This window comes from Callospermophilus lateralis, chromosome 5 (genome assembly GCF_048772815.1).
Source record: "Callospermophilus lateralis isolate mCalLat2 chromosome 5, mCalLat2.hap1, whole genome shotgun sequence".
NCBI classification, from domain to species: domain Eukaryota; kingdom Metazoa; phylum Chordata; class Mammalia; order Rodentia; family Sciuridae; genus Callospermophilus; species Callospermophilus lateralis.
Window position 1 is genome coordinate 75,158,503 of NC_135309.1, and position 21,450 is coordinate 75,179,952.

General features: G+C 38.5%; 1 protein-coding gene across 1 annotated transcript; it reads right to left on the reverse strand.

Annotated features, from left to right (window-relative positions):
- Positions 1-9,566: 9,566 nt before the first annotated feature.
- On the reverse strand, positions 9,567-16,217 carry Srp19 (signal recognition particle 19). The gene is made up of 5 exons (XM_076856003.1): positions 16,161-16,217; positions 15,494-15,569; positions 12,599-12,670; positions 12,395-12,506; positions 9,567-10,110 (listed from the first exon to the last, which is right to left on the reverse strand). The coding sequence occupies exons 1-5, from the start codon at positions 16,199-16,201 to the stop codon at positions 9,977-9,979; spliced, it is 435 nt and encodes a 144-aa protein (XP_076712118.1). The 5' UTR covers positions 16,202-16,217; the 3' UTR covers positions 9,567-9,976.
- Positions 16,218-21,450: the final 5,233 nt, after the last annotated feature.

Sequence of the window (21,450 nt, forward strand, 5' to 3'; positions counted from 1 at the left end):
TTGTACTGGCCAGGTCCTTTAGTCGCAGCGGTCAGCAGTGAAAATGCTGACTAAAACAATGACCTAATAAAATGGAACTATGAGGACACAAAAAACCTAAGTACCAATAACAAGTAATGAAGTTGAATTAGTAATAAAATTCTCCCAGTAAAGAAAAGCCTGGGTGTAGATGGCTTTACTGATGAATTTTATCAAATTAAAAAAAAAAAAGTTGTTTTTTTTTTAAGTTGTAGATGAACATAATACCTTTATTTTATTTATTTATTTTTATGTGGTGCTGAGGATCGAACCCAGTGTTTTACATGTGCTAGGCAAGTGCTCTGCCACTGAGCTACAACCCTAGCCCAAATTTTATCAAATTCTTAAAGAACTAATGCCAATTCTTCTCAAACTATTCCAAAGAAATGAAAAGGAGGGATACCTTTCAAACTTATCCTAGGAGGCCAGCATTACCTTAATAACAAAATCAGACAATGACCCAACCAAAAAAGAAAGCATATATTAATGTCCCCAATGAACATAAACAGAAAAAATTCAACAAAATACAAGTAAATTGATTTCAACAACACATTCAAAAGGTCATTCATCATGATCAAGTTGGTTTCATCCCAGGGACTCAAGGAGGGTCCAACATGTGCAAGTCAATAAACACAATACATCATATCAGTGGAATGAAGGATAAAAGTAAGAAAACCTCAATAGATAAAGAACATTTGATAAAATTCAACATCCCTTCATGATACAAATCCTTGAACCAATTAGGTATGGAAAGATCATACTTCAAATTTAAAAAGCCTATGTGAGACAAGCCCACTGCCAACCCATGGAATGGGGAAAAGCTGACAGATTTCCTCTAATATCAGGAATAAGACAAGGGTGTCCTTTGCACTGCTGTAAATCAATGTAGTAATAGAAGTTTTATCCAGAGTAATTAGGCAAGAGAAGGAAAATAAAAGGCATACAAACAGGAGGAAGGAAATCAATGCCTTTTATTTTATTATCTGTTTGCAGAATATAGAACTCTCTATGTAGGAAAACCTGAAACTCCATGGAAAGACTACTAGAACTAATAAACAAATTTAGAAAAGTAGCAGCATACAAAATCAACATATAAAAACCACCAGCCTTGACTAAGCATAGTGGCACAGGCCTGTAATCCTAAGGATTTGGGAGGCCGTGGCAGGTGAGTTCAAAGCCAGCCTCAGCAGTTTAAGGAGACCCTAGGTAACTTAGTGAGACCCTGTCTCAAAATTAAAAGGCCTGGGGATGCGACTCAGTGGTAAAGCACCCCTGTGTTTAATCCTCTGTACCAAAATAAAAATAAAAAATCCACCAGCTTTACCAAGCTCTGTGGCAAAACCAAAAAACCCAGCAGCTTTCTATACACCAATTTACTGAAGAAAAAAATCATGAAATCAATATGAGGTCATTCTGAATAGCTACAATCAAAAATCAAGACAAAACAACCCTAGAAATAAACTTAACCAAGGAAGTGAAAGACCCTTATGATGAAAATTATGAAACAGATAAAAGAAATTGAAGACACAAAAATGATAACTAAAAAAAAAAGATAATAAAAAAAGAAAAGAAAAATCACTGTAAAGGTCAAGAATCCCAAGGTAGACTTCGTCCCAGCTAGTTAGTTCACCTGGTTTATCAGTTTCCTATTGCTGCCACTAAATACCACACATTTAATGGCTTAAAACAATACAGATTTGTTACCTTAGAGTTCTGGAGGTCTCAAGTGGGCTGCCTGGGCTGCATTCCTTCCAGAGACAGCAGAGGAGAATGCATTTCCTTTTTCCAGATCTTAGATGTTGCTTGAATTCCTTGGCTCGTGAGTCCCTGTTACTGTGACCTCTGCTTCTGACATCACCACTGCTTTTTTTGCCGGGTAGGGGCACTGGAGAGTTAACCCTCCGGAGTTCTACCACTGAGCTACATCTCCAGTCCTCCTCCACACCCCTTTAAAAAAATATTTTTTGGAAACAGTGTCTAAACTCCTGAAGCTGGCTTCGAAATTGCAATCCTCCTGCCTGCCTCCCCGCCCCAGCCTCCAGAGTCATTAGGCTCCAGAGTCACTAGGCTCCAGAGTCACTAGAATTACAGGCATGCACTCGGTTTCACTGCTGCTTCTTAACTGACGATCCTGCCTCCCTCTTATAAGCACCCTTATTACATTAGGTCCACCTGAATACCACAGTATAGTCTCTTCAATATTCTTAATTTAAATCATATTTGCAAAGCCCTTTTTGCCAAGTACACCAGCCTATTTACAGGTTTTGGTGATTAGGATGTTAATATGTTTGGGAGAGGCATTAGTTTGTCTACCATGTCTAGTTTCAGGACATACAAGGTCACCCTCAATATCAGAACAAGTACCAGGTTAAGGAGGCAGGTGTGCTGGCCAGCGGTGGGTGCAAAGGGGGACGTTGAGAGAAGGTGTTGAAGGGACAAATGAGGCAAGGCACCGAAGATAGCAGGAAACCATTTTATTTGGCTGCAGCCAGGTTCAGAGGGCACAGCTTTTGCTGTAATCAATCAATCCTCTGAACTTTCAGGTAGTTTCAGAGTTTTATACCAAGCATGTAAGGGGAGGGGTTCAGAAGTTCACAGTCTGCAGAAGTTCACACAAAAGCAAGCTTTACTTTTACTATTCTGGGCAAGTTAACCCTTCAAGGACAACACCTGAGAAGGGAGAGCTTCTTCTTCCCTTTCTTTCCTCCCCCTGCCAGCTGTTACTATGGAGCCCAATTGGTAACTTCTCTTATCTTAGAAATGTAGACATCTCTGTGAAGCCCAGCTCAAGGCCAGAGGCCTTGTTTACACATTTCTACAAACCACTATACTGGATACCTTTGGAAAATCTAGTAAGGGAGTGCCCAGCACCTGGAGTGCTGGTATCTTCTTGGCCAGTGGTCAAGTAAAACAGGGAAACACGAAAATGGGAAGATTATCTACATTGAACTCTTTTGCAGAGACTCTTTTGCTGACAGTCCTAAAATCAGCCAAGGAGAAGATTTCTAGAGAAGCCCAGTTAAGACTTCTGTGGAGAAAGGGGGTGCCACTTCAAAGGGAGCGCAGCAGGGCCAGAGGAGAGCACAGGAAGGTCGGTTAGCTGACTGCACATCACGCTGCAGCCTCACCTCATCTCTGTGAAGGACGCACACGTACCCATCTGCACACAGTGGCCTGTGGCAGATCAGAGGGAGAGGGCCAAAGACCCAACTCACTCCTTCGACACAGTACGGCAGGAGTTCCTGGTGTGGCCCTCTGCTTCCCATGAAGCCTCAACACAGGAATTGATTAGAAAAGAGTTGGGTTATTCCAATCCACTCACTGATGAGATTCTTAATATGACACCACAGACAGCTGGGACAACACATTTTCAATTCTGTCTACCTTTTTAAGCAGGGTGGCCGTTAGTAAATGGGGAAGAATATTTCTGCCCCTTTCTACATTAACTGTTTGGATTCTTTTTTTTTTTTTTTTTTTCTTTCAGGGATTTAACTCAGGGGCACTTTACCACTGAGCTACAACCCCAGCCATTAATTTGCAATCCTCCTGCCTCAGCCTCTGGAGTCGCTAGGAATATAGGCATGTGCTGTCACACCTGGTTGCACTCATCTTTTTAGCAGGACTGTTCTACTTGACTCTGGGAGAACTTTCCACAAGGCTACACTAGTTAGCACAGCTAGTCTTTGCTTTCACATTCTTGTAAATGTATTGCTCTTGCAGATAACCACACAGGTGTAAGCGATCTTTTACCTTTCACTTGAAGTGGGTGTTAAAACTCTTCAGGCCTAATTAATGCATCCACAGCTAAGATGGTAAACATTAATAATGGTAGGTCTTAGGTATCTATCTCTGAAAGCTCAACATATGCAAACACTGGAGACTCATTTAGCTTGCAGGAAAGTTGTTTTACCTTCCATATTTTGGGTTTAGGACTATGACTGGGTTGAGCTGCATACACTTCTTTGTATTTTTGTTCTGCCCTTGTTTTTTTGTTTTTTTGGTTTTTTTTTTTAAGATTTTAAGATGGAGATCACCACTCCTAATTATCTGTGGACTCTTTCTTATTCCATTCATTTATAAGTTTAGCCATTTGGAATTTTATGTGTTTAGCTTCAAGGTCAATGATAAAGCCACATTTTAGGGATGATGACTCAAAAAATCCCCAAAGATCTATTAGAGTAATTGTAGAAAAAGTCATTTGAACTAGTGTGATATAAAATTCTCTAATAACATGGAAATTTCATGTACTTAATAAAAATAACTGCACGGAGCAATCTTAATGCTAGGAGGGAGCTAAAATAAGGAGGATTGGTGAAGATCTACTCTTTCCTCTCCAGGTAAAAGAATGGAGGTTTATCCTCTGGAGACAATAAAAACGGGAGACACAGGCAGAGCTGAGGGAGGGCTATTGTATTAAACCAATGGTTAAAAGCTGAGACTGACTTTCCCTATCCAACTTTCATTCACTAGGCTCCAAGCAGAACTTTATCTTACTGGAATATTTTAAGACTCCTCTTTGAGGAAGTTGACTATAATCTCTGATACTGGAAATTCTTCCAACCACGAAGGAGCAAGATATTCCCTTTAGTGAAGCTTATAGGCTGCAAACCCTGCGTATGTGCTCAGAACTTCCTTTTTCTTCTGGCCACTTCCTCCACCCCACCCCTTCCTCTTACTGGGGATAGAACTCAGAGCTTCACAAATTCTAGACAAGTGCTCTACCACTGAGTTCCATCCCCAGACCTTTTTGAGACATGCTCTCACTAAGTTGTCCAGGCTGGCCTCAAACCTGCAATCCTCCTGCTTCAATCTTCCAAATGGTCTGTCACTCTTAAAATTACCCCAGCAATCCAAGGAAAATCACTTAATGTAAAAGGGATCAAAATAAAAATAACAACAAAAAGGAATTTGATAAGGCTATAAATTTTGCCCTGAGAAATAAGAAATTACATACATAAGAATAAAATGTTTGAAAAAGGAAACTTGCAGATGCCAAAAAAGCTTAGAGAAATTGAAAAGATAAATGAAAAATTTGATAGAAAGGTTGAAAGATGGCTGAGAAAATCTAGATACTAGAACTTAAAAGCAAAGAAAAGGGGCTGGAGTTGTGACTCAGTGGCAGAGCACTTGCCTAGCATGTGTGAGGCACTGGGTTCGATTCTCAGCACCATGTATCAATAAATAAAATAAAAGTCCATTGACAACTAAAAAAATATTAAAAAATAAAAAAAGCAAAGAAATGGGAAGAGGGGGAAAAAAAGAAAATTTGAGGACTAGTCCAGCAGGCCTAATGTTTCAAATAAGTTACAAAAAAGGTCAAATATGAGAGAAAAATCATCAGTGAAATTTTCAAGATTTCCCAGAACTGAAGAGCCCAAGTTTCCAAATTCAAAGGGCCAATTCACTCAGAACAATGGTCAAAAAATAACCCAAAGCACTGTTGCGATATTTTAGAATACTGAGACCCAGTTGTGAGTTTTGTGGGTCACAAAAGATCATGAACTAGAATGGCTTGAACTTCCCTTTAGCTACAACAGAGGTCAGAAGACCATAAAGAAATTCCCTTGACTTTCTGAAATAAAATGATTTTCAAGTGTAATCCTATACCTAGCCAGTGTAAAGGCAGAAGGATGCCATTTTTAGACATGCAAGGTCTAGGCATATTTATCTCCCTTGCATTTTTTCCACCTCAGGAAGATCAAGAAGATAAGCAACACACACAGTAATGTAAGCAGAATCCATGGGATATACTGAGCTCCACAACAGCAGTGACACGAGTCGTATTCCAGAAGATGGCAGAGAGTGAAACCTGGGTGCAGCTGTGCACTAGGTCGGAAAGGACCAGAGCCAGGCACAGGGTCCTGAAGTTTTCTTTCCAAAGATGAAATAAACTGATGCAAACAAACTTTTTGAAAAGACATTTTTATAACTGAAAATTTATAATAGAATTAGTGACAAATATTTTAAAAACTAATCAAATGAAAGAACAAAACAATAACTAGTTCAAAAGAAAAGTCCAGGAAACAAACCTACCATACTTCTAAATTTTTTGTTAATATTTATTTTTTGGTTGTAGGGCCTCCCATGTGGTAGGCAAGTGCTCTACTACTGAGCCACAACCCCAGCCCTCATCTAACTTTATTTTTTTTATAAATTTTTTTCAGTTGTAGATGGACACAATACCTTTATTTTGTTTATTTTTTTATGTGGTGCTGAGACTCGAACCCAGTGCCTCACACATTAGGTGAGCACTCTACCATTGAGCCACAGTTCCAGCCCCTCTTCTAACTTTAATGTGCCTAAGAATCATCTGCAGTCCCGCTACATATATCTGAATTGTGGACTGGCCCAGAGATATTGCATTTTTTGCAAGTACCAAGGGAGCCCAGTCCTGCTGGACCCATGACTGTCTTTTTTTTTGGTGGTGTTGGGGATCAAACCTAGGGCTTTATGAATGCTAGGCTAGTGCTCTATGACTCACTGAGCTACATCCCCAGCCCTTAACATACCTTTGAGTAGCAAAGGTACCACATGGCTCAGCTATTAATGAAATGTATGATAATAAACTATGAATAGTAATTAAAATTATGAAATATATAGGTAAGATGGGAGGGCTGGGCATGTGGCTCAAGCGGTAGCGCGCTTGCCTGGCATGCATGCGGCCCGGGTTCGATCCTCAGCACCACATACAAACAAAGATGTTGTGTCCGCCGAAAACTAAAAAATAAATATTAAAATCCTCTCTCTTTAAAAAAAAAAAAAAAAAAAAAAAAAAAAAAGATGTTGTGTCCGCCGAAAACTAAAAAATAAAAACATTGAGAAATTCTCTCTCACTAGGTAAGATGGGAAACATGTGTGATTAGAGAAAAGAAAGGAAAACTAAATCCCCTCTCTGTACAGATGGAACTCAATACCTAAAACTGAAAACTAGCTGGCTTATAAATTCTGTATAATTTTCATAATAAAGTCCTTAAAAAGAGGGTGGGCCAAGGATATGAACACAGTTCAATGAAATAAATATAAATAGCATCTCACATATGAACAAATGTTCAGCCTTGCTCACTGGAAAAAAGATTCCAATTTTTCAATTGACTATTGGCAAATGAGAAAAATTCCTCTCTGTGCCAATTGCTTTAGAAACAGCAATATATTGCTACAGAAGTAGTTTTAAAACCTTGGCAATCCTTATTGATCCACAAGTTTAGATTCCAGTCATCTTTTTGTGACAAAATATTCAAGTTTGTTGCCTCAGTATTCATAACTACTTTCTTCCTTTGATGCCTCTACTGATAAGTGTTGAAAAAGCTACATATTCACTTTCCCAGCCTCTCTTGAAGCTACATAGATGTGTGCCACAACTCTTACTGAGACTTAAGTCTTCTGGGAAGGATTTTAAGAATTTTTTTTTTAAGAGTGAGTGAGAGATTGGGAGAGAGAGAGTTTTTTAATATTTATTTTTTAGCATTTGGTGGACACAACATCTCTGTCTGTATGTGGTGCTGAGGATCGAACCCGGGCCGCACGCATGCCAGGCGAGCGCGCTGCCGCTTGAGCCACATCCCCAGCCCTTAAGAATTTTTTTGCTTTTTATTTATTTGGTACTGGGGTTGATTCTAGGTGCACCTCACCACTGAGCTATGTCTGCAGCCCACCATTTTTTTTTTTTCTTTGAGACAGGGTCTCGCTAAGTTGATGAGGCTGGCCTTGAACTTGCCATCCTTTTGACTCATCTTCCCGAGTTGCTAGGATTATAAATATGTGCCATGGCACCTGGCTTCATTTATTTATGGTACTGGGGACTGAAACCAGGAGAGCTTTACCTGCATCTCCAGCTCTTTTTATTTTTTGAGACAGGGCTCGATAACTTGCTGAGACTGGCCTTGAATTTGCTATTCTCCTGCCTCAGTCTCCCACATCGCTGGAATTACAGGTGTGGACCATTGTTTCTGGCTTGCTTTGTAGCTAGCATAGCAATCTCTTTTTCCTGCCTTGCACTCTTATGTAATAAGTTTGGTGCCATGTCAGCCCTTTCTTATAATAAATATAAGAATCTTAGGAACATGCCATGGACAGTAAAGTAGAAAGACACAAAGGGCATCACTAAGAGCTGAACCAATAACTAGAATAATCTCCTTTGGGTTTCATGTTATTAAAAAAAACAATGAAGTCATAGATGGGTGTGGTGCTACATGCCTGTAATCCTGGCAACCTGAGAGGCTGAGGCAGGATAGCAAGTTTGAGGCCAACCTCAGCAACTTTAGCGAGATTCTGTCTCAAAATAATAAAAAGGGGGACTGGGGCTGTAGCTCAGTGGTAAAGCACTCGCCTCACATGTGTGAGGCACTGGGTTTGATCCTCAGCACCACACAAAAGTAAAGATATTGTGTGTTCATCTACAAGTAAATACTTTAGTAATAAAGAGGGCTGGGGATGTACCTCAGTGATTACGCCTCCCTGCCCCCAGCAAAAAAAAAAAAAAAAAAAGGCCCTGCCTATATTACTCATTGTCTTCTATTTCACAGCCAATCATATTCCTAAGAGATCTACTTTTCCAGAGGGAAGTCCTGAATCATGTTTTACACATACTTCCCCAACTCCAGTACTTATGTTTATATAATTTGCTATATTACCTTCACCAAAAAAATTTTTAAGTAGCAAAATATTAAACAAATGGAAATATTCCTTTTTTAATGTTTATTTTTTTAGTTGTAGTTGGACATAATACCTTTATTTTATTTATTTTTATGTGGTGCTGAGGATCGAATCCAGGGCCTTGCATGTGCTAGGCAAGTGCTCTTCTGCTGAGCCACACTCCTAGCCCCTATGTTCTTGTTTTTTAGGCAGAATCTCTTTATATAGTCCAGATTCAAGTGATCTTCCCACCTCAGGTTTCTGAGTAGCTTGAATCTTGGGGTTTGCTTGTTTGGAATCAGGATTGTTTGATCACAAGTAAAAAAAAAAAATTACAGAAAATGGGATTTTCTGGAGTATATGAAGTAGCTCATAGAATTCAAGGAAGAGCTAAATCAGTCCTTAGGAATAGGAACTCGCATAACTTAAAATCACCACTTTTAGAAAGTAATCTGAAATTGTAAAGGTCTTTTCCAATTCAGTTCAAGATAATTTTTATTTTTATTTATTTTTTAAAAATATTTTTTAGTTGTAGATGGACATGATATCTTTATTTACTTATTTTTATGTGGTGCTGAGGATCAAACCCAGTGCCTCACACATGCAAGACAGGTGCTCTACCACTGAGCTATAACCCCAGCCCTTAAGATAATATAAAATCAGCAAATTTAAAGCTTAAGGACTTTCTATATTACAGAACAAACAAACAAACAAACAAACAAAACCCCCAGAAACTGAATGATTACTGTAAAGTATTAAAAGAATGATTTACGGACTGACTGTTCATTGATCTCCCCCTATAAGAAGAGTTACCATTTTCTTCTCTTTTAGGGTCGCATTGTCCAAGTTTACACTACCTATTTACTCTCTTAATGCCTCCTCTACTGGCATTAATTGCTTCATAAGCAAAAGTCATAGGCAGTTTGAAAATTTTATTTCATTAACTTAAAAGATGAACAAAATGTGTATTTAAAATCTTATTAAACATTTATCTGACATACATAGAGGACAAACAGGATTTCAAGTAACTTATGAGACAGTCTACTGCCATTTAAAAATATTCTTTTATCCACAAAACCTCTTAGTTGAAAGACAAAACAAAACCTCCAAAGCAACAAATATCTTGTCTTTCATACTGTACAAATGGTTAGATGCAAACTTCTGATTTATTTATTTCATTGTCAACTCTGATGATGAAGATGGGAGGTATAAATGTTCCCAGTTCAGTCAAATGATGAAAACAAAAAGCTGTTTCCCTCAGATACAAAGAAGTCTTCTTCATTTATGTCTCTTATAGCAGGATCACATACTTGATACTCATACCAGATCACTTCTTCTTCTTTCCTTTCCCTTTTTTACTTCCCTCTCCTTGCTGAAGACTTGGGTCACCACCTCCTGTTTTTTGTGTCCTTGTTTTTAGCTTAGGTATCATTTCTGCTGCATACAACATTACTGATTTACCTAGGAACCAGAAGTTAGGTTTAGTGTATAATCTAAGAAATAAGACATAAAAGATCATTAACTCGGATATCGTAAAATCTAAGAAACTGGGGCTGGGGATGTGGCTCAAGCGGTAGCGCGCTCGCCTGGCATGCGTGCGACCCGGGTTCGATCCTCAGCACCACATACAAACAAAGATGTTGTGTCCACCAAGAACTAAAAAATAAATATTAAAAAATTCTCTCTCTTTAAAAAAAAAAATCTAAGAAACTGGCACATCAAGAAAATGGGAAGACATTTTAAATAATCAAATGATCATAAAGACAGTAACTTGCTCAAATCAGTGCTTTTGCTGGAGAAAATACTGAGAACAAGAAAAAAATATTTACGTGAACAAAGTGAAAATACACAACATTAAGTTTGAAACAAAAATTCTGTTTTGTTGGGTGTGATAATGCATATCTGTAGTCCCAGCAACCTGAGAGGCTGAGGCAAGAGGATTACCAGTTTGAGACCAGCCTCAGAAACTTAGTGAGACCCTGTTTCAATATAAAAATAAAAAATTAAAAGGGCTGGAGATGTAGTTCAGTGGTAAAGTGCCCCTAGGTTCAATCCCCAGAACCAACAAAACAAAACAAAAAACAAAAAAATTATGGTCTTGGTTCTAGTAATTGGCTGAAAGATCAATGAAGAACATATCTAAATATAACAAACCAAAAATAAAGAGTCAGACTATCATTATAGCTTAAGCTTCTGAAACACCCGGTCTCTCAGCCTTTTAACAACAAAAAAGTCATTAAGCTAAACAGATCTTATTTATATGCCCAGACAATCTATACATACATGCAGCCCTGCTATGCCCACCCCAACCAGTTACTTTCCCTACTCCAACAAACGAAGCTCCTCAGCTTTGCTCTTTTGGAATGTATTATCTGTCACATTTGATTCAGAATCTTAATATATAACAATACCTACCAATCCTGATAGAATTTGGTATATAAGAACCAATCAATCTGAATTTGACTAAAAACAATCACATTGTCAAATTTCCTGTCATATTGTTTTTAGTTGAACTAAACAGAAGAGTTTAATTAAATTGAAGGAAAAAAATTAAATAGCTTCATTTCTTAAAATTAAAAATAAAACAAAATTTCAGAAAAATAAATAACATATAAACACTTACCTTACCAATACTCAGAACTAGTAGTTTGTTATACTGGTGTCTAGCTTTGTTTTGATTTTTTTGTCCCCCCCCCCAAAAAAATAAAGTATTAGAGATGATGCTAAGACTTTCCTAAACTCTCCACTCCCCACCCCCACCCCCACCCCACTGCTTTAAAAAAAAAAAGTGGGGTCTTTCCAGTACAATTTATTTTGGGTACTGGGGATTGAATTCAGGGGGCACTTAACTACCAAGCCACAACCCCAGCTTTTTTTTTTTTTTTTATTTAGAAACAGGGTTTCACTGAGTTGTTTAGTGTATTGCTTTTGCTGGGTTTGAACTGGCAGTCCTTCTGACTTAATCTCCTGAGCTGCTGGGATTACAGGCATGCGCCAACCCGCTCAGCTTTCAGGTACATTTTAAAAACATTTCTACAAATAATATACCTACTCATCTTCAATAAATAGCAATATTTTATCTTTAAATTTACCTAAGTGGTACCGTACTATGAACATTTTTTTGTTCACTCAATGTTGTTCTTTAGATTTGTTAATAAGAGAAATTATTATTAACAGACTTCAAAGGTCTCTAGGATCTGAAATAGCAACTAACATTCACCGATTTATTAACTTTTTACTTTTTTTTGCGGGGGGTGGGGTGGGGTGTTTACCGGGGATTGAACTCAGGGGCACTCAACCACTGAGCCACATCCTCAGCCCTATTTTGCATTTTATTTAGAGACAGGGTCTCACTGAGTTGCTTAGCACCTCGCTTTTGCTGAGGCTGGCTTTAAACTCATGATTTTCTTCCTGCCTCGGCCTCCTGAGCTACTGGAATATAGGCATGCACTACCACACCTGGCTAACTTTATACTTTTAATCTGGGAGCAATGACAGTCTTCTAGAAGTTTATAAAATGCTCATCACACAATTAGTAAGTTTCATCACATTCTCAGAGACTCTTAACCTAAAAGAAATTAAAACTACTATTTACCTCTTTCCATAAGCAATAGTCTTTTCTCTAAATTAATATGTAGAATGTAAATTCGTTTATACCTTTCGAAAGGTCAGTTTTAGAATCTCTGTTGTGTCATAGAAGAAAAGTATATTCCTAAAGTTTATTTATTCATTAAAAAAAGCTTACGTGATGGGAACTGTACAAGACAGAGGCTGCCGTCTTCCTGTCTGAGCTGGACCCGGACTCTGCCTCTGTATTGAACATCACGATTCCATTCTCTAGAGTACATTTTATTTTTCTAATGTAAACAAAACAAAACAAAAACAGGCTTTTAAGAAAGTCATCATATCAATGAGTACAGAAAATAGTGAAGGAAGAATCATATCATACCTCAACAAACACATTAAGTCCAACTGCTGAGCATACATCTTGAATTTCTGTAGCTGTAGGATTTTCAACAGCCTGAACAGTTAAAATCAAAAACATTAAATAGCTTAGCTTTAAGAGAAATACTGTTATACAGTTGTATAAATCACTTTAAATACTATGATCAGAACATGTACCTAGGGGCTGGGGCTGTAGCTCAGAGGCAGAGCACTTGCCTAGCATGTATGAGGCACTGGGTTCAATCCGCATCACCACATAAAAATAAACAAATAAAATAAAGGCACTCTGGCCATCTACAACAAAACAAAACAAAGTTTTACCTAAACCCTATCTTTTCTTACTACGTACAGTGTTTTCAATTTTAATTTTAAAAATTCCTGGGAATTACACTGATTCATACTTGTGTGTCTTTCTTCCAACCAGAGCATAAATTTAATGAGGGCAATGATTTTGTTTTATTCACCAGTATTTTCTCTAACATCTAGATTGGTACTTTGACTATAGTAGGTGCTTAATGAATATCGACTGGTTGAATACATATAACCACTTAAGAAGCAATATCTAATAAAGTTTAATTTATGTTTCTCTATGGCCTTGAAATTTCATCCTGTGTGTGTGTGTGTGTATATATTTCCCCCGCCAATGGAAATAAAAAAAATATATTCATCAAAGACAAGCTTAAGAGTGCTCACAGCATTATTTGTAATAGCCCCCAAATTAGAAACAACCTAATTAATCCATCAAGAGAACAAAGGAATGTAGTATACTGCTGGTAGTGGTTTCCAGCAAGGGAATTTTACTTTCCTCCCCACTTTTCAGACATTTGGCTATGCTTGGTGATAACTAGAAGAGATGGATATTTATCATCTAGTTGGCAGAGGCCAGGGATGTTGCTAAACATTATAAAATGCACAGGACATACCACCATATAAAGAATTATCTGGCTCAAAATGTCAATGATGTTGTTGTTGGGAAACTGCTACAGAGCAATGGGAATTAAACTACACTCATAGGGTTTAGGGATTAGCTCAGGGGGACAGCACATGCTTAAGCATGCACAAGGCACTGGGTTCAATCAGCAGCAGAAAAACATAAAAAAATAAACAAAAACCTTCCTCAAAAATGTGGACCAATCTTATATGCTTAAAGTTCAGTGAAAAGAAGACTTATATAAAAGTACACAGCAAACAATCCTATTTATATAAAATTCAAGAACAAGCAAGTATAATATACGGTGCTGGAAATCAGGATAGTGTTATCCTTATATAAGAGAACATATGTGGAGGGGACACTGACTGGGAAAAGACATAAGAAATCTTCCTATAGCTGATAATGTTTTTAAAATTTGTGGGCTGGTTACCCAGATGTACTCCCATTGTGAAAATTGCTTGAATTATTAAATTTATATATGTTATATATAAACTGTTATATATAAAGTTTAAAAAATTCAGCCATTCTTCTGACAGAATCTGTCACAGTGGCTTGACATGGCATTATTCCAGAACAAGTGCTTTGGTATCTCTTTTCACCTGAGGCAGCAAAGTAATCTTTACACATTGAAAAAGCAGCAAAATGAGAGACATTAAATAATACAAAAATATTTAATTCATTGCTTCAGACCAATTTGCCTTAAACTTGTCATTAGATTATTCAATGTAAATGACTCTTTAAATGTAAAATATGGGGCTGGGGATGTGGCTCAAGCGGTAGCGCGCTCGCCTGGCATGCGTGCAGCCCGGGTTCAATCCTCAGCACCACATACAAACAAAGATGTTGTGTCTGCCGAGAACTAAAATAAATAAATATTTAAAAATTCTCTCTCTCTTTCTCTTAAAAAAAAAAAAAAATGTAAAATATGGCTGGTAGTGGCATGAAATCCTAGCAGCTCGGGAGGCTGAGGCAGGAGGGGGATCACGAGTTCAAAGCCAGCCTCAGCAAAAGTGAGGCACTAAGCAACTCAGTGAGACCCGGTCTCTAAATAAAATGCAAAATAGAGCTAGGGATGTTACTCAGTGACCAAGTGCCCTTGAGTTCAATCCCTGGTACCACCCCCAAAATAAAAATAAAAATATACTATGACACACTGGGCATGGTGGTGCAGGCCTGTAATTTCAGTGACTGGAGAGGTTGAAGCAGGAGGATCCCAAGTTTGAGGCCAGCCTTAGCAACTAAGCAACACCCTGCCTCAAAAATTAAAAATAATTTCTTAAAAAAATAATTTTTACCAGTGGCAAAGCACTCCTGGGTTCAATTCGTATTACAAACAACAAAACAAAACAAGTAAGAATGTCTTTAATTTGGCACTAGGCAGTTTCCAAACTGAAGCCAACAGACCACCTGAAAACTTGAGTTTTCGTATCCAAAATCCCCCCTTTTCCTGTTGCAAACACTCTACCACTGAGCTACATCCCCAGGACCTGATTCTTCCCATTTAAAAAGTACTAAAGTAAATTTACCTCTTTAAACTGCAGAGCTGGGTGGCACATGCCTTTAATCCCATCCACTAGGGAGCCTGAAGCAGGAGGACTATAGCCTCAGCAACTGAGGGAGGCCATAAACAACTTAGAGACACCTGTCTCAAAAAATAGAGGGCTGGGGATGTGGCTCAGTGGTTAAGCACCCCTGGGTTCAATTCTTGGTGAAGATTGTCATAATTATGGTTAAAACAGACACTCCCCCACCCCATTTTATTCTTTACAAACACAAGTTCATTAAGAACTGTTTCAAATATCCTTTCGACCTATGCAACAGCGTCTTTCCGGCTTCATCAACATTAAGGAAAGCACTCTAATCTTGGCTGCTGTTCTCCTCAGGCCTTAAAGAAATGCAGTGAAGTAAAAGAAACCTTTGTGGCCTGTCAGGACCACCTCCGTGTCCTAGATACCAGTCACCACTCACCTTACTTATGGGGATCCTCCTTCCCTCCGCGATGGTCTTCTTATTATTTAAATAAGCAGGATAGATACAAATAAACCTGACCCAGAAAAAGCACAGCTGTTATAACTATAGCAGTGTTCCAGTCACCATCTTCGTGGCAGGGGCATCTACACTATTAATTGCTTAATTAATAGTTTTTCTTTAAATTGCCTTTTACTTAATTCACTTAAAAAGAAAACTATTCATTATCTTATGGAAAAATAGAACACTATTGTTAGAGAAGGTTAAAAACAGCAACGAAAACAAAAACCCAAACGGTAACTGTTAACGTTAAGCAAAGCTGCCCGTCAAAAGTTCCCGAGGGTGGAGTCCACCTTTCTGCACGAAAGCACAGCGTAGGGAGTATTAAAAACTTTGTTATTCTAACTCATGACCTCGTAGCACCTCAAATCCTCTTTTTCTGATACAAAGACTGAGATACCTAGTCTCGGGAATTTAGCGACCCTGCGAAAAGCTTGGTACTCCAAGCTTCCCGGCCGGGGAAAGACGACGTGGAGTCTGAGGCTCACGTCGAGCGCAGGGGGCTAAGCCCTTCTCAAGATCTGGGGGTGGGGAATTGCGGCCCAGCATCTGCGGCATCGCAGCAAGGCCCCCTACCCCTTTTTTTGGCCCCCAGCTCAGGACTCACCTGTCTTGGTCCGCCGGGGACCGTGAGGCGGCGCAAGCCATGTCCACAGACAGCACAGACTCCGCCCACAGAAAAATCAGCCGGAAGTTACGAAACCACCCGCTCTTCCGGCGGAACTCCGGCCCACCAAAGTGGCCCTGCGTTCGCTGCTTTTCAACGCCGGTTTGTTCCAGCACCTGTCGCTCGGAGCCGTGACGTCTGGATTGACGTGGCTTGTTAACCTTTCTTCTCGCGAGAACCCTGAGAACGATTCCTTTCCACTTTTCTCCCTTTGGAGTGCTTTAGGGGCGTGGATTATCATTTATTTTTTATTAATTAAATTAATTTCCTCGTTCCCTGCTTCACACCAAAGTTGGGTGATACTATTTACGCCCGCCCGTGGGTGAAGGCTGTAAACTGATGGGAGTCTGTGTAGTATGAAGCGGAAAAGTTAGAGCAGGCAAGGAAATGTTTTTTATGTTTAATTTTGTTTCCACTCCTACTTCCCGCAGATTGAACTTTTTTTGTGTGTGTGTGCTAGGTATTGAACCCAGGGTCTTGGGCATGCCAGGCAAGCACTCTACCAACTGAGCTATACCTCCAGTCCAAGATTGAACTTTTCAAAGTGAAGGAATTAGCAAAATTTTTGGCAGTTGCGTTTCAGTGTACTATATGTTAGAAACTTTTCTATTCACCTTTTAAAACGTCTGAAGGACATCTTATAAACTAAAATTAATCATGATTTTGTATGCTTTGTAGATGTGTAGGGAGAGGAACACTCCATCTCCATCTTCTTAAGAGTTCCAGCTGGCTCCTAGAATTAAAGTGACATAAGGTGGATTAAAAGGAGAAACGGATAGTGCAAATTTAATGTCGTACTGTAGATTTAACAAAAAAATAAAGATCCAAAGAAGCAGGGCCAGTTACTTATATACTGCATTATACAAATAATAGTGTGAAGAAGCAACTAAATCATTTGGGTAGGCGTAAAAGATGAGTTCATTATCAAAATCTCTACGGAATCCTCGAGAATAAGGACAGTGTCTTTCACAGGGGAATTTCACTTTTTAAAAAAATGGCAGAAATGTGAAAGTGATCGTTTTGAACCTGCTGTTTTTCAAGTGTCTGGTTTACTTAGTATGTCATTGAATAGCATATTTTAACCTCTTCAATTGCAAAGCATTACTTCACAGCATTTCTGTTCAACTAAACATACCTTCATTCCTATATTAGCAGTGGCTGTTTATTCCATATTTACAATGGAACTTTTCAAAGAAACAGGCAGGTAAGACATTTACTTTATTTATAGATTAAAAAAAAAAAAAAAAAAAGACTAAAGAACCAACTAAACAAAAATCTCCCCAAAAGCTGAGTCTCAGTGAGTTTGGATAATTTGCCTATTTGCAGTAATAATGGCTGAGCATAGATGCTCAGGGCATCAGTCTCTCTCCCTCTCTGTGTATCTCTGTATCTATCTATCTATATGGTGATATAGATATATAGAGCTCTCGTTTTTTTCTCTCTGCGGACGTGCGCGCGCGCGCGCACACAAACACACACACACACACACACACACACACACACACACACGAGATATTCAGGAGATGGTCTGAAGTTTAATGCAGTAACCTGGTTACCATGGAGTTGTTTTTTTAGAGCCATTTAAGTAATTGGGGACAAAAGGGCAATATTGGTGGTTACTTTTTCTGGTTTATACACATTAAGGAAATTAATGACACAGATGATGGAGCTAATATTACTTAGAGACATTTCTTTTTCTTTTTTTAAATATTTTTCAGTTTTCGGTGGACACAACATCGTTATTTTATTTTATGTGGTGCTGAGGATCAAACCCAGCACCCTGCGCATGCCAGGCAAGCACGTTACCGCTTGAGCCACATCCCCAGCTCTATTTAGTGCCATTTCTATGCCACTCTCGTTTTTAACTCTACACTATTTCTGAAATACTGTTCAAGGAGAGAGGCTTGATTTGTGATATTGCAAAGTGAGAGAAAGAAAGTGATGGAGGAGCAGCCATAATAAGAGATAAAACATCTGTTGAAGGCTTAAGATTAAAAGTATTTAATAATAAAAGACAAGGTTGTGGGTAAAAAAAAAGAAAACAGCTAGACTTAGTAAAATTTCTTTTTTACAAAGATAAGAACAAAACCCTATAAACAGGGGTGGGGCTTTAGCTCAGTGGCAGAGTGCTTGCCTAGCATGTGAAGCACTGAGTTTGATCCTTAGCACCACATAAAAATGAGCAAAGGCATTTTATCCATTTACAACTACAAAAATAAAAAAAAATATTAAAACCATATAAACATACAAATAGGAAACAAAAGTTTATATATAATTTAAAAACCCAGACCAGTGTTTCAGCAGTAGTAAACATCAGAAGCTAAGAGTTCTGTGGAAAAAGAATTGTGACCAAAATTATACTTTGTGTGAAGGCAAAAAAAAAAAAAAAAAAAAAAAAAAAAAATAGCAATTTTAAACTAAGAGTAGAATTAGTAAGCATATCCCTAATTTAGCTTTTATGGAAAAAAAACAGGAAATATTTCAGCCAAGTTAAATTAATGTAAAGAACTAAAGAAAATCAAAGACACAAAATATAAACAATGATGAATATTGAAAACTGATAGATTTAATTACTGATAATGATAGTGAAGTTAATTTTAATGATTAGTCTGAAAATTTAAAACAAGTGAATAAATACTAGGAAGGACAAAAGAATGAGGGTGCCAACTGAAATAGCAAACATCTTTCTAAAATCATCGTAGTCACTGCACCGCCAGGATCTTCACTGGCCATGCTACCCCAGCTGGGACCTTGGACTCACACAATGTTGCTATTTTTCTCTTTCCTTTTGTTCTTGCCATCTCTTCTCCTCAGCCCCCAATTCCTGGACCACCCCAAGAATTTCAAATTATTGCCTTTCTTAAGCAAACTTACTAAAAACCCCCTATCCAAATTCCAGGTTTATCTTTATAGATCCCCAAATCAAGGTCCTCAGCTAAAGGAAAGTACCTTCTGAGAACTTTTCTTTAACAGGATTCACTCGGATGCTAAAGTTTCAGGTAACTGTTCTTTTGTACAGATTAATTACTGTTTCCAACATTGACAGTCTCACTGTTCCTATGATAATCTTCATTTTCTCTTTGTATGTCTAAATTTTCTCCTTCATTTGGTGATATATTATTTGGTACTTAAAGATTACTTCATGACTGATGTTTATCTTGTTTTCTTCATCGTATTTAATGCCTTTTCTTCAGAATTATGTTTTGGCATATATCTGCTATAACTGGCTTCTTTGCATTTGCCTGTGTAAGTGTGGTTATACTTTTGGTTTTATTCATTTGGAATCATTTAAAAATCGTTTGGTAATGCAGTATTTCATTTTTTTTTCAGTTGTAGATGGACACAATATCTTTATTTTCATGTGGTATTGAGGATTGAGTCCAGCGCGTCACATGTGCGAGGCAAGCTGAGCTACAACCCTAGCCTGATAGTGTTTATTTTATTATATGTGATCAGTACATTTATTTGGTACTGTTCCTCTACTTTATGCTTTGATTAACCCTTCCTCAATTCCCCTTTGTTCTTTAGCATCTTATTCAAGTATCTTATTTTAATGATTTACTAGCTAAAACCTGGAAAAACTGACTTAATTTTTTTTTCGTTGTAGATGGACACAACATCCCTATTTTTATGGGGTTCTGAGGGTTGAACTCAGTTCCTCACATGTGCCAGGCAAGCATTTTACCACTGAGCCACAACCCCAGCCCAACTTCTTTTTTAACATTGGGGTTTCCACTAAATTAAAAAAATTAAAATCATGTTCTTCCAAGTTAAAAATACATAGTATCTGTTGACATTACTTATTTAGCATGTTTTTACTTCTTCTCTACCTTCTGACTCTTGTTTCCCTATTTGTGTTGGAATAATCTTGAATTTAAAATCATTAAAATTATTAAGCATTTAATTTTTTGTTTATCTGGACACTTACACTGAGATTCATTGTCAGAGTAACCACAATTATTTATACTTTTTCTTTTTTTGGCAGGGGTAGGGTACCAGGGATTGAACTCGGGGGCTTCTGAATGCTGCATGTTGTTCTGTGGTGTTTTTCTTCTTTGCCATTTGGTGTTGTAGAAATCTGATGCTAATCTTTTTTTTAGGCAACTATTTCTCTCCTCACTAATGTTTTTAGAACATCTTCCTCTTTCTGGGCATGGTGACACATATCTGTAATCCCAGTGACTTGGGAAGCTGAGGTAGGAGGACTGCAAGTTTTGAGGCCAGCCTCAGCAACTTTAACAAGGCACTAAGCTACTTAATGAGACCCTCTCTTGCCCCTCCTCCCCCAATAAGAAAACAAAAAGGGCAAAAGGTGCCTAGGATGTAGTTCAGTGGTCCTTGAGTTCAATCCTTACTTCCAAACAAAATCACCACCAAAAGTAATCAAAACAAAAAAAACACAAAGTTATCTTCTATCTTGAAATTTAAAAACTAAAGACACACCTAATGAGGGTTTCTGTTAGTTTCAGGTTACTCCAGGAACAAACTGAGTTTTATTCACAAGTGCCCCCATTTGGGGGAAAGTAGAATTAGGTCTCAGAAATGGCAGGGACTGCCAGGCATGGTAGTGCATGCATGTAATTCCCAGTGCTTGGAAGGCTGAAGCAGGATTGCCAAGTTCAAAGCCTGTCGGAAGCCATTCTCACACGTGACTGGGTGACTCCCGGTTAGGGTCTGAGGCGCTCTGGCTGTGTCGGAGCTTTCCCGGCCCTCTCCTGTTGAGAGAACCTGTCCGTGTGGGGGTGTAACTGACCACTGACCCCGGAGGCCCAATCACTGACCCTGACCTTGGAGTGCGGCTCCCCCTTCAACCTTCATTGGATGGAATTATCCCCTGAATTTCTTGCTCCCCAATAAAAGGCTACTCCCTGGCGTGCTCGCGCTCTCTCTCTCTCTCTCCTGCTAGCCCTGAGTAATCTTTGCTGCCCTGCCGGGCGTTTAGTGGAGGGAACCAGAGAGGGGAGCCGTCTCGGACCTGGTCATAGAAAAAGGTAACTGAGTCTGTGTGTTTATTTCGATCTCGCTAGCTAACTTTTATGCCAAGAACCTCATTAATGAAACCATTGCGCTGGCCGCATGGTAGAATTGGCGCCCACGAGGGGGGCATTCTAGATTAGCTAGATTGAGTGGGAGCGCGCGCTATAAAGATAAAGAAAAAAGTAAAGATAAAGGAAATAGTGACAATTTGGGTCACAAAAGGAAGTGGTGACAATTTGGGTCACAAAAGTAC